Source organism: Geospiza fortis, unplaced genomic scaffold, assembly GCF_000277835.1.
Source record: "Geospiza fortis unplaced genomic scaffold, GeoFor_1.0 scaffold27, whole genome shotgun sequence".
NCBI lineage: Eukaryota > Metazoa > Chordata > Aves > Passeriformes > Thraupidae > Geospiza > Geospiza fortis.
Window position 1 is genome coordinate 381,802 of NW_005054329.1, and position 14,014 is coordinate 395,815.

At 47.1% G+C, this 14,014-nt stretch overlaps 1 protein-coding gene across 2 annotated transcripts in view; it reads right to left on the minus strand.

The window, feature by feature from the left end:
* The window catches only part of MVB12B (multivesicular body subunit 12B), a 57,046-nt gene that overhangs the window by 15,639 nt on the left and 27,393 nt on the right, over positions 1 to 14,014 (minus strand). For both annotated transcript variants that reach the window (XM_031057204.1, XM_005421228.2), the window contains one exon: positions 10,428 to 10,525. In XM_031057204.1, coding sequence (XP_030913064.1) covers positions 10,428 to 10,525 — 98 coding nt within the window. The remainder of the gene's footprint in view (positions 1 to 10,427; positions 10,526 to 14,014) is intronic.

The following is a 14,014-nucleotide window of genomic DNA, read 5'->3' on the forward strand; positions in this document are numbered from 1 at the left end:
GTGGTCTGCCTCTGGGACAGTCCTAGCCCCCCCAGACTCTGGACAGCAGCCAGGTCACTGCCAGGGGCAGATGCTCACACTGGCAATGATGCTGTGATCCTGCCCAGCAGCACCCCACACTCTCCAGCAGTGCAGTGAGTGACCAACATCTGTCCCATAGGGCTCCCAGGGGAGACAAAGGTGCACAGTCCTCTCTTTACATGGTTTTGGTCTAAGAGACTCAAGTTATTTTTAACACACAGCAGCTTTGTGTTTCCAATAAAAGCAGGAGAAAGAAACTACATCAGCTGCCCTGACAGCACCGTGTTCTCCATTCTGCAAGCATGCCTGCAAGTTAGTGGAAAGAAATCCTGAGCATGGCTAGGAAGGATGTGGGGATAGCCATCTTCTGCCCTGGAGCTCACTGATGCCCAGAACACGCTCCCACCATCCCATGGAGCATCCACCCAGCCAGAAGAGCCTTGAAACAGACCCAAAGCTGACCCAGCCTCCAGGGCTGCAGAGGATGGCACAGGGCACAGGCACACAGCACTGCCTGGCTGCAGGGAAGGTCCCTGCGCCCAGGCTGGGTGGTGAAGGCCAGGGGAGGTGCCCTCCTGCCAACAGCCAGGCACAGAGCCACAGCCCTGCCGAGCCAAAAGCCCCTCTGCAGGAGGAGATCCACTGTGCCATGCAGGATCCACATCTTCTAATGGGATTTCATTTTTAAGCGCTCAAAATCATTACTGGAACCACATATTTCTATCAGGTAAATTTCATTTGCATATGCAAATGATATCCAAATACACTGCACCATTAATATGATCAGTAATTACATAATAATAGTCACCAATCTCCACACACATCAAACTTACAGTTTTGTAGCTATTAAGGAAACTGTGCTTTGTAATTAAGATAATCCTCATTTCCAGATGCTAATTAACTATATAATAATTAGCTTCTTTTGCTAATGCAAATGAAGTATTTTCATCCTTATTGGTAAAAGAGTTGCTTATCACTTAAAAAAGAGACAACCTAGAAATAATCCCTCCTCCTCCTTAAAGGTGAAAAGGTAACTCCATTTTTATCAGTCTCATTTGTGAATGTAAATTAGCCCTGATTAATCAAATCACAGATGAATGTGCCCATCCTGTAGCACGGCCAGTGCCTGGCGTGGCCCCCAGCCCTCGGAGGATGAGGACAGCCCGTGGCCCAGAGCAGCCCCCGGCTCCTTTCCACTGCTGCTGGCACTGCAGAGCCCCCTGCCCGGCCCCCAGCCCCCGCAGGGACACACGGTGCCCCCAGCCGGCCGAGGAGCACCAGGAGCCGTGTGTTGGTGGCTGTGCCACCACCCTGGGCGGGGGCAGCAGTGGCAGGTGCCAGCGGCAGCACTGCCAGCCTGCCACGCCACCGCGGCACGGCCCTGGCACAGCGCATTCATCATCTGCTAAACCAATCCACCCACTCTGCACCACCATTTGTCATTAATTATGCTAATCAGCACACCATTACTCTCCGATGACACCACGGCACTTATTAGCCAGTTATGGTTTTTCAAAAGCACAGCTCATTGTGTATGTGAGTGCTGTGCCTGCATTAGCCTACAGGGAAGAAATGTCCAATTATGAAAAGAAAAAATTTGCTATTATCTCCCTCTAACAAACCAATTTAGTAATTATAAAAGTCTCTGAACTCAGAAGGATTTGTTAAGAAGAGCTGAGCGATGAAACCAGAGAATTTTCTTCGGAATAACTTTCTGAGTTGGAATTGAAGTGACAACAGAGAATGAGCAGTTTTTATTATCTTAATTACAACTCTTGCATCTTCACTTTAGATGATCAAAAAGCAGAATTTATCTAAACACAGGCCCATATTTGGCTCTTCCATTAACCCATCTGATTTGTTTATTTTAACAGATATGCAGCCAAACATGTGTAACATGTCACAGACCCTGAGATGGTCCTGGCCAGTTCCCAATGCGCAGCTCTGAAGCGTTGGATGTTGGATGCAGCAGCCACCCACGCAGAGGCACCCACGCAGAGGCACCCATGCAGAGGCACCCACACAGAGCTCCTGCATGCCCAAGGCACACACCAGGGGGGGACACCATCCCAGGAACAGGGACACTGCCCCAGGAGAGGGCACACTGCCCCAGAAGAGGGCACATTGCCCCAGGAGCAGGGACAGCACCCCGTGCTGACACAGCTAAAGGGATGGAGCCAGGCCCTGGAGAGTCCCTGGAAAACTGGCTTTGTTGGAACATCCAATTCCTCCACAATTCCTATGTTGATCTGCTCACTGCAAGGAGACACCACTGGTTTTAGAAGCTTAATATGTGTTAAGAGCTCATTAATATCATCAGAGTAAATGGGCCTATTAAAACATCTTTAAGCAATATCTGAACATACATCTCCCTAAACTATACTTAATGACTGTACTTAAGATACATTATATGAAAGTCTTAATGAGACATTAGATAGCATTTTGAAGATTAAAATTAGAGAATCCATATAAAATCTGTCCACTTAATTTAGCCTTAAGCTACACTGATGAAATAAATTACCACCAAATTATTACTTCATTAGAACAAATATTTTCTAATAATTTCTGATTTATGCCATTAGTTGTCTCCATATATATTATATATTTGTATCTATATGTACATATAAAAGTATACACAAAACAATTTTCTAGTTCAAGAGGAGATGGGAGAAATTCTGAGCTTTCTAATAGCTGAGTTAATTACTTGTCTTTTTTTTCTATTGAGTTAAAGATATGCAGTATTCATAACAGTCCATTTGTGGTGCCCCACTTATCCATTAACCATAAGGTCATTTTTTAAACATTTGCTGTTTTGCTTTCCAAGGATCAGTAAGATGCCTTGGTCCTGGCATGCAATGATGCTGTGATGCTGTGATGCTGCCTCTGTGCCCTCTGCAGAGGTTGAGGCTGGTGGCAGTGCAGCCCCCAGGCGGGGCCCAGCCCGGGGCTGAGCAGGACCCTTGTCCTTGTGGCCCAGAGAGGGCTGGGAGCCACCAGAGTTAGCCAGGGCCTGGCAGGACCTGTGGGCAGAGCTGCAGCACTGCCCATGGCACTGTCCCTGCTGCTCTGCCCAGGGATGGGCACCCACCCTGGGCCCTGCCCTATGACACCTCCAACAAACAACTGAGTCACTGCCAAAACAAACTGCAATAAACTTATTAGCAAGAGGGTTTTATGTGTGGTTTGTTTTGTATAAACAGCTTTTCATTAGATAAATGAAGCCCAACAACCTTTACTACAAATGTTTTCAATTATAAAATGATGCCATTGAGATATCTGGATGGTGATAATGAGGGAAAACACCAGTGACATCTCCTGCTCGGAGCTGGAACATGCTGCCTGCATGGCTGCTCCTCCCAGTCCCATCCCACCCAGCCACGCCAGGCAGTTACTAACTCCTGCTTTATTTGATGGAATCTGTAGCAACAAGACTATTTACATTTATTCTGCCCAAGCAGAATATCCAAAAGAGCAAGCATCTCATTGTAACAATTTTGCATTTTTAACTGTGCGAATTAAGCATTCTTCATAAATAACAGCCTGGTTTGCTGCACTGCAACTCCTTTTTATTAACAGCACAGAAATGCACAATGAGCAACGTGTTCTATTATTCTTTGTCAAATCACAGAATGCTACATTAGAATAACTCTGCTGGTCAATGTAATATAGTAGATTAAATTCAACTTCTGTGCAAAACCCACTGTAAAACAGCATGATAAGAAGGCTATAAAAAATTTAATTTTACTCCAAACTCCATCAGAAAAAAAAAATAGTGTGAAAAGTAATTTTGCATAATCAGTACACGCCATCTGGAACAATTAACTGATTTCTATAGAACTATGAGGATCAGTCATATCTGCTTATTAAAGATCAGAAATTATACAAGTAATAAATCCTTGAAAAAACTAAGCGTACTCCTGCCTGTCAATGCTATTTTAACTTCAAATACTGAAGAACGCCTGATAAGGCTGAAAAGAAGAGATTAATATATGCAAATTACATCCAGCATTTAAAATCCCCAACAACTGTCTCTGGTTTTCTGTCCCTTATTGCTGCCTTTATGTTTTATTCATACACCAACTCACCTGTCACTTCATAAGCTATAATATTATGGGGGGTATTATTAAACAGCATAAAGCCAAGCTTTAATTGGAAAGCTTCATTGCATTTTCCAATTATTTGGAGTAAATTAAAAGCAGATGCACATAGTTTAATAAGGAGTCTAATATCAGTTCCGGGAAATCAAAATTCATTGTCATTACTATGCTGTGATAGTTTTGCAAACTGTACTCAATTTTGGAGGTTTTGAAAAGAAAATCTGCCTCTGCAATCTGTTAATTGTCATTCGGTTAATAACTGTTTAAATATCCAAACCTCTGAGCGGCTCCCCATTTAAAAAAAAAAAATTAAACTCTGGCACTCAGCAAAGCAAAACAAACACAGTGCAGGCCACCTCAAGGTTGTGCTCCATGGGAACAGCGCCAGTCCCACAAGCTCATCCTCCTCCATCAGCCCCTGGCCTTCACCCAGTGCTGCTGTGGGGCATGCAGGGCGAGGGCAAACCTGGGATCCATGTCAGCTCAAAAGGATCACCCTGCCCTCCATCACCCCGCTGCGGATGTGCCACCAGCCTGTGCCCGGTACCCCTGCTCATGCATAATTTACGGATCCAGGGTTACAGCCAGATATCCTCTCAGCAGAGACGAGCAGCCTGCCTGGAAGGTGATGTGTGAGCTGGGAGCACGGGTGAAGCCCACATGCCCCAGCAGAGGGACACGGCTCCCACGCCCGCCTGCCGTGCCGGAGGGAGCCAGGACACACGAGGGCAGGGCAGCAGGCAGCCAGGGCCTCCACCTCCCCTGCCAGCACATGACAGGAGCAGAGGAAAACAGCAAATGGCACTTTGGACAACAGCAGGTTCATCAAAAAATTGTCTGTCTTAAAAATGTCACCGGGGAGAGAACTCGCGGCTCCATCATCCCCATTTGGGGTTGGTGCCCCAGCACAGCCTGGGTAACATGGGGCACGCTGACACAGCACACCAAAAGGGTCTGCACACCGTGGATGGCATAATTTCATAAGAAACATACTTTTTGTATCTCATTAAGTATAGTATTAAGTAACACACTTCCCTTCCTGAAATATGCAGCTGCAGCATTTTACATGAGACTCCAGCCTCCCTGAACTGCTGGATATTAATAGAGTTTTTCATAGCTGGAAGATTATCCAGGTCTCTTAGTCCAAAGACTGGAAATTGCAATAGGGTAAAGAACAGGCTGACTTTAATCTCAGCTTCAGGAAAGAGGTTTCAATGCAGAATAAAGCTTGTGTCACAACTTGTCTGGCTTTTGGACCATCCTGATTAAAATTCAGTGTCACAAAATATATATTTAGTTACGCTTCTACTCTTAAAAAGCACGAAGAGCTTAAGTGAAGGGATGGGGACCGACAGTAGGATGCAGCACAGGACCTTCCCTTCCAAGACTGAAGGTCTCAAAACCCTTGAACATTAGAGGTAATTGCAGAACCACCAGGAACTGTGCTAGAAGATAAAGATAAAAGCAATCCTGATGCACTGATCCAAAGAATAGAATCTTCCATTTTTTTTTCAAAATTACCTGTTTTAGTGAAGTAAACACACTGTGACAAGTGCATAATTTAATTATCTACAAAAATAATGAAGCAAAACAATAGTTTGTAGAAATAAATTATTAACGTCTGATTAAAACACCTGTCCTTCTATACACAGAAGAGAGCTACTGTGTCTTTCAAAAGGAAATAGACAAGGAAGTGGCACACGTGGCCAAATAACCTGGCATTTCGCAACAAGAAGGAAGTTGACATATGGGCACTGAAATATAACAACATCTGAATTTAGAAAGACCTCTGAAAGAGACTTTTGTCACTACCAAAGTACAAAAGAAAAAGAAAATGAGGGGGATGGGGGAGTAGGTGCCCGAAGGCATTTCCAAGCTAGCCCCTCCGGGACAGGAGGAACCAGGCAGCAAAGCGCTGTCTCAGGAGCAGTGTGAGAAGCAAATGCTTCCCACGCCACTGCCCAGGGAGGTGACACCTGCCCCCCGCCGAGAGCCCCAGCCTGCAGGACGGAAAAGCAACTCGGTTTCCTTCCCAGGAATCCACTGGCTTTGCTACTTTTCCAGACCATTAACATCAGTTTCCAGTCTCTCTGCTGCCTCCAGAGAGCTGGATTAGAAACCTGCATGAACGCCAAACGTCGCTGCAGTGCCTGCAGGAGCAGCCCATCCTCCTGCAGACCAGCCCAGCTCAGCTCCACCTCGTGCCACGGCCAGACCCTGGCTCACCTCGCCCTGGCGGGGCTGCACCAGGCTGAGACCCTCTGCCCCCTCCCCAGCGGGCTCTGCCCTGGGCTTCCTGCTGGGAACATCACCTGTGTGACCCAGCAGCTGGAACCTGGACTGCAGCCTCTGCTCACAATGTTTCCCTCTCCAAACTCTCAGACCACAGTTTGCTCTGACCTTTCACACAAAGTGCCTTAAAGAGGGTAATAAATATTTAAATATCATAAAAATATAAATATATATAAATATAATAAATACCCATTTAAGTAAATATTTACCTCCCTAAGGTAATACATACTGGTGTGTGACTCCAAAATAAACAAGCCAGAGCTGTGGAGAAACTGGCCCTGTAAGAGCTGCACAGGGAAACCTCCTCCTTCATGGCATGCTGGCACACACACTGCAGCCAACACTGCGCTGGCAGCCGGCCGCGCTTCCCTTCCCTGCTCAGCCCGGCTTCTCACAGGAAAATACCTCACACAAGTAACTTGAGATCTATCAATGAAGTGTTTAAAGACCACAAAACAGTACCTTCGAGGTAGGAAATACATCCAAAGGCATCTCAGCCTCAAATGACTGCTGGAAAACCCATGGCTCCTCAGCAAAACAAACAGCAAGTGCTGCAGTCTCGATCACAGCACGGGCGTTCCTTTATCGGAAGATAAAACGTGCTATGCTTTTTGGGATCTGACATCTAAGCTCCAACCCATGGCTTAGACACAGCTTTTCTCCTCTTAAAGGGAATGAAAACCTTCACCTGCAGCTCAGCAAGGTCTTGAACTGAACTGAGAATGCTTCGGGTAGTGAGAGATGCTGCGCTTCCGGATCCTGTTTTATTTCAAAGGATTAACATGACTTGAGCATGGACGCCCAAACTTATGGATGACATATTAGTACACCCAGGTAACATCATTTCTTAAGGTACTTGCACAGATATTTTGACAATACAATTTCTATCCTAATCAGAGAACATGCCAAGAGAGGGGTGAGATTGTTCTGGAGTCAAATTACACAAACTTGTCTGCTGCTGCCCCAAAACACATCTATCTGTAATACAATACTGAAGATGGCTACAGGGAAATTTCAGGGGAAAAAAAAAGACAACCCTGTTCAGCAGAATGCACAGATCACCAGCAGCAAGGGCTGGAACCCACTGCTTAGTAACTTCAGAGTGCTGCTGTGGTGTTAGAGCCCATCCAATTAAGTGAGGCCTACAGAATATTTACACTCCTACATCTCTTGGGTCCTGAAAGGGTTAAAGCTTATTATTAGCATATAATTTACAGGTCCCTTCTCCCAGGAAAGAAATAATGCACAGTAAATGCCACATTCGTTTTAATAATACATGTTACAGTCTGTGCCCAACATCTGCACAAAGGTAAAGCAGACAGATTTTTTTGACATGTCCCACTCTGCCATTGAAACACAGGCTTTTTGTTTTGTAAGTGATGGAAGGTTTAATCAAGAAAGCAGGCAATTCATCAATCGAAACAAGGCTGCTCACACTGCCCTGACAGCACACACATGGTTTTATACAGAAGAAACCTGGCCACCTGTCAGCAGCACCTTTTACATCAGGATATACAAATACACTGGGTGATCAATCCTCCAGCTCTTCCCATTCATTTCTCCATTTTCTTATTGTATTTTTCTTTATGCTAGATGTTGCCCTCATTCTCTGCAGGAATAGATGGGAGACAAGGCAGGCTATGGCTGTTTATACACTATCATCATAAAAATTTATATACCCTTAGACTGACTTATTTCCCTTCTATTTGAGTACCATTATTATAAATAATTTTTCACTTCATTGAGGAATTTTCCCTGTATGTTATTATCTGGGCCTGCCTGCGAGGGCTGCCTCTCCCTCACTGTGCTTGTGCCTCTGATAAGCCAAAGCAATATGCTGGCAGAAGATGCTCAAGTCTGAAATGAAGGCAGTATGTAGTCACAACAACATCTTAATTAAACTGAAGGCCATGAGGAAAGACTGTGCTGTGAAATACTGAGCCATGTCTGTCAACAGGTCTGTCTGCAGCAAGGCATTCTTCTTCCAGCAGCTGCCTGCCCCAGCATGCACATTAAACCTGGCAGCTCCTCAGCATCCTGCTCCCAGCAGCACCCACAGACATTCTGCACATCACAAACCCTAATTCTGCCTTTGGCCTGGGTGCATGGCACGGGGTGGGACGAGGGAGGTTGCTGGGCACGAGGACGATGCCAGGGGTGCCAGTGCTGCACTGCCATGGCTCGTGACAGGCTCTGGGCACTGCTCCCCTATCTGCCCCCTGCCAGGGACTCACTTAGGAGTATGTGCCAAGAGAAGTCTCGGTAACTTTCAGGTCACCCAGTGTGTCATGGCCAAGACTGGCAAGGACAAAAGAATGGTTAAAAATTGTAATTACTGCTTTCAGGACCATTTTTTCATTGACTCCAGTTTTGTGCAAACAACAACTACATTACACAGCCCAAGGGGTAATGGGCAGTTCCAGTGAGGATACAGTCATTCTGCCAAAATATATTTTGAGATACAAAGTAGAATCGACAGCCAAAATTCATTTTATCTTCCCCAAACATGCTGAACCACAGCTGGAAGTGTTGTTTTCATCGAATACTGAGAAAATCTTGGATGTCTATAGAGAGCAAAGGGAGACCAAGCTGCAGCTCTTCATCGTACCCCCATGCCAGCTCCTCCTGTGCCCACGGCAGACTGAGCCCATACTGAAACGGGAAGAGACTGCTCCTAATGGCTTTTGTTTCCCTCAGCAGCCCCAAGAACCCCTCTTCTGACCTGGGAGCCAAGAGAGGGAGCCCACAGGGAGCCCAGGCAGAGAGGGACCCTGTGTGTGCCGGAGGCCCAGCTGCCCTCACCCAGCTCGGCTCGGGAAGCCCTGGCAGCAGCCCAGGCGTGGCAGCCTGCTCTGAATCTCCTGTTGCCATGGCACTGCAGCAGCACTGCAGATAGCCCAGACGGAACAGGAAACTCGGGAATGGCTTCCAGAGCGCGTCTGGGGGCCAATCCACCTCGCAAGGTTTGAGCACACAAAGAGAGCTGTCGCGGCACCTCGCTGCACCTGCTGACAAGGCAGCCGTGGGCAGGAGCTGTGCACCAAAATCCTGTCAGTGCACAGGATGTGTCAAATGACAAGACCCTTTCTCTGGAAAGAACTCACAGCTGTAATAGCCATTACAACACACGCACAACTCATAACAGTGTTTCTGGAGGAGAATGTGCAATTGGAGGAAAAATAAAGAGTTATACTTGAAAATGTGCTCAAGTAAACATGAAGAACTAATGCTGCATCCAGTTCTACAAGGCCTTGTTTTGTGCTTTGCCTGTAAGGATCTGGTAAAGTGCTCAGGCTCCCTGTAAAGGAGGCACCTCCTCAGGCTGCACCACGAGCAGAGGCCACACATCCTGCAGCAAGGGCAGTCCCACTAACACCACACAGAGCTGCTGCAGTTGGTGCTTTCGCAGGAGAGACTGCACAGCTTCCCACCCCCATGCAGAACTGTCTCCTGTGAACCCAGGAATACGCTTTCCCTTACATTTCCAAATGTATTAGGGCAGGAGAGTAACAAGAAAAACGAGGACTGACAAGGATTATGCAATTGTTACATTCTATCTCTTCGGGAACCTGAAGCTGCAGTTTCAGGCAGAGCTACCTTTTAAATAACCCTTTGATTATGGTACATGAATTAATGCCATGTTCCCATGTTACAAGTGTCACTCACTATTAATAGCAGGAACCTACGGATGGTACATTTTTGCCATCTTCTCTTCCCTGATTATCCACAAGCAGTTTCAGCCCACTGAACCAGCTGCCGAATTTCCTAACTGTCCTAAAATCTCCAGCCAGATGATGGGACTAGACTTTCATTAGGCTTTGACAGAGTCAGGTTTAAATCCAGTATCTTTCTCCTCTTGCAAAAACAACACAACGGAGCAAAACCAGTGCTAAGTGTGATTCCACCATGCCTGTGACAGTATTTGCTCAGGTGCAATAGCACTACAAAAAGCCCTCCAAGAGCACTGTAGGGGCCCAGCGGGAGCGGGGAGGCGCAGAGCAGAGGCGCTGAGCTCACCTGAGATGGCGTACAGGTTGGAGTGCTGGTGCTCCAGGTCCAGGCGGCTGCTGTGGCTCTTGCCCCGAAAGCTGGCTGGCAGCGTCAGCGAGATGTGCCTGAGGGGAGGGAGGACATGGCAAACATGGTTACTACCGAGCACAAGGGGCTGCTCCTGTCAGCTCGCTCCAGCCCGACAGCTCCAGTCAGGCTAAGCAGCAAACACCAATTTTAATATTGCTTCCAAAACTGCCTACCAACTGTTCAGTGTCAGCCCCTGCAGCCCCTGGAGCCCTGGGCTCAGCCAACAACCAAGGGCTGCAGCAGTGTCACTCCATCCCCTGCAGGGCATTCAGCCCCAGGCAGGCAGAGCCAGCACTCACAAACAGCCAGCACGGCTCTGCCCCTTTACTTCAAACCTGCATTCTTCCAATGCAGAGCCCCAGTCTGTGAGAATTCCAATAAAATGTTATCATTAACCTTCTGGACTGCACTGCCACACGTAAAAAAGTCACTTCCCCTTCACAGAGGGCTCAGTGCAGCACGAGGCAGAGGGAGCAGCTCCTGCCTCAGCTGAGCGAGAGCCCCTGAACTGGGCAGACACCGAGCACTGCCCTCCTGCCAGCAGAACCAGGCAGCCCTCGTGTCCCCCTGGCTGTGTGAGACAGGGCCCCGTGTATTCTCCAGCAGTGCACCAAACCCATGGCCTCAGCCAGCAGATTTCATTTACCACACGAGACATCTGGAAGTTATCTGCCTTCAAAACCAGGACATGTTTTGGGAAGAACAATGTATTTTTAGCCCTTGATGCAGATGATGGTGAACAGTACAGATAAAATAAGAAAAAGCAAGCATCAGTCTGAGTTTGCTTGTGCTTTCCAAAGCTATTTTTAACCAAAAAAAGATGGTGTGAAAATATATTTGAATTTGGCTATCAGTTTGCTGTTTAAAACACAATCCACATGAGAGTCTCTGGAGCAGAGGCATGTTTGTTATGAACACACTTTAAAACAGGAGACCACTGCCTGTGGGCATGACATGCTTCTCATTTGATTTTTAATAGAAGTATTCAAAAATATTTTCCAAGGCACCAAAGGCAGCCAGTAGAAAGACTCAGTTTCTCTGCCCTCTATGGAGAACTGCTTTCTTCTCAGCAGAAATAGTTCTGGAGGTAAATAAACCAGATCTACTTAAAAAGCCCATTTCTAAGGAGAGTATTTTTTAGACGTTTGTACCAACTTGTGCTGTAGGAGAGGCTGACCCTGCAGGGTGGGCACGTGCCAGGTGTGCCATGGGGACAGATCACTCACCCACGAGGCGCTGAGCGCACACACCAGCACTGGGCCAGCCCTGGCTGCCCAGCTCCACGGGGATCCCATGCTCTCCGTTCCACAGGATCTGCCCTAATCACCACAGGGATCCCGCTGTGCCAGGGGTGACAGCGGTGACGTGCGGGCTCTCCCTCCCACAGGATCCGCCCTAAACACCACAGGGATCCCGCTGTGCCAGGGGTGACGGAGGTGACGTGCGGGCTCACACCTGCAGGCCCACCCTCGGCGGGCAGCACTCCCAGCACTGCCTGTGGTGGTCTGGCACTGGGGTCTGGACTGTGGTGTAACGAGGGTGTCTGGAAGTGATGGCCTGCCTGCCTGCTCCGGGGCCGTATGCTATCCCTGAGGTAGGACAACTGGGCATTCCATTACTCTACTGCCTCAGACAGCCAGAGAGATGTCTCCAAAAAGAACATTAGCTGCACAAGACAAGGCAGTGACTGCTGGATGGAAATCAGCTCTCCCCTTCTCTCTTTCTTTTTATAAAAGATGACATTGTAGGGAGGAATGGGAAACAAAGCCTAATTTATTTTAAATTAATGTAAACTTTGGCCAGGATCAATATAGCTTATACCTACCAACTTGATTGCATAATGCATTTTCCTTATGTGTTGTGAGAGCCAAATCATTTTGCATTGTAGAAGACAAAAAAAAGAGGCTGCCATTGAAAAGCAAGAAAATCCCAATTACGAAGTCCCCAAGTTCCTAAACACATATCGTGAAAGTATGTGCAGTTCTGTGGCATATGGCAAATCAATTACTAGTTTAAATTTTAAAACAAAAACATGGTAAATGTGTTGCACAAATAATCAAGAACAACGGTTTGGTTTAGATTACAGCGGCCACTAGAGTTTTGAATACAATTAATCATCATTCCAGGCACCAGGAAGCCATATTGACACTTATTCCTAATTTGAATATTTAATTAGGGTGAAGTTCTTCATCAAATTATCACAGAACTGGGAGGAAAGCCTAAAAGATTTAAACAATTACTACTTTAACCCTTACCCAACTGCACACCTGTGAGCACAGCAATCTCTTTCTGTTCTGCAAAGCTGGAATATGATCAGGCAATGTGACATGTAAAATGGACTACAAATATCCTGGGAAAGGGGAACAGACACCCAGCATCCCAAAAGGTCTCTCTGGAGAGGCCAGGCTGGCACAGGCTTGTGCTTCTGACTGCTTGTGCTCCTTGACCTTTACCAGGGCAAAGCTTTTGGCTATATCTCTATTTCAGCATCAAGTGTGGTTCCTTCCAGGGCTTTTTTGGTTTGGGCTTGTTGCTGGTTTGGTTATTTTTAACTGAAGAGCCTGTCCAGAACCATCTACCCGGCTCTTGCTGCCCACAGCTGACCTGGCGCAGCCACTTGCTCCTGCCTGAGAGGTTTCCCAGCCCTGGCCCTGCACCAGCAGCTCCTGGGGTGGGGCTGGACCCCAGCCCAGCTCCAGACCTGCTGACCCTCCAGCACCCCGTGGGCACCTCCCCCTGCACAGCCCTGCCTCCAATCGCTCAAACACCCCTTTATGTGCTGTATTAATCCATATAAGAAAATCTCTTTTAATGAGGAGTGATATACTTATGAACTCTCTAGAGTCATAATTAGAGCAAACTAATTGAAGTTATGTTTTGACACACTTTCCAAATTCACGGGTACTGCATGACATATTCACAGCACTGCTGCTGCACACCGTGGTGACAGCAAAATCATTAGGCTAATAACACTTATTTGCATTCCGATCATGCCAGCAGCGGCCGTTAAATGCTGCCTCAACCAGCACTCGTTTACTCAGAAAGTTTCCACTGAAAGATATTAACAGTAATTATTAGTACTTTAGTGGATCTCTGATGTTAAGGAATGGCAACTCACAGAGACTATCCCCACGCCAATTATCTGCCTTCTGCACTGTCACCACAGCAGCTTTGCTCCTCCCCAGAGACGAGCAGCGAGGCAGTTTGGCGCAGCGGGAGCACGGACGGCGCTGCCAAGGCCGGGCCCAGGGCTCCAGCCTTCCCCTGCACAGCTGGAGCCAAACCCTGCTGCTCCAGCACTGCTCCCATACCAAACCGATTCCTCCCCAGCATACGATAATTTCAAGACACTTTAGAGCAAGTTTAATCACCCTTTTCACTTCAGTTGCTCTTTTATTCAGCAAATCCACAGAACAAGTCAGCATGTGATGAGGAGATCCCTCACATGCAGGCTAAGGGGATTCGAGGTCTGTGCACATTATGGCCACTTTTGAACATTTTTGGAGAGAAACTCACATAAAACA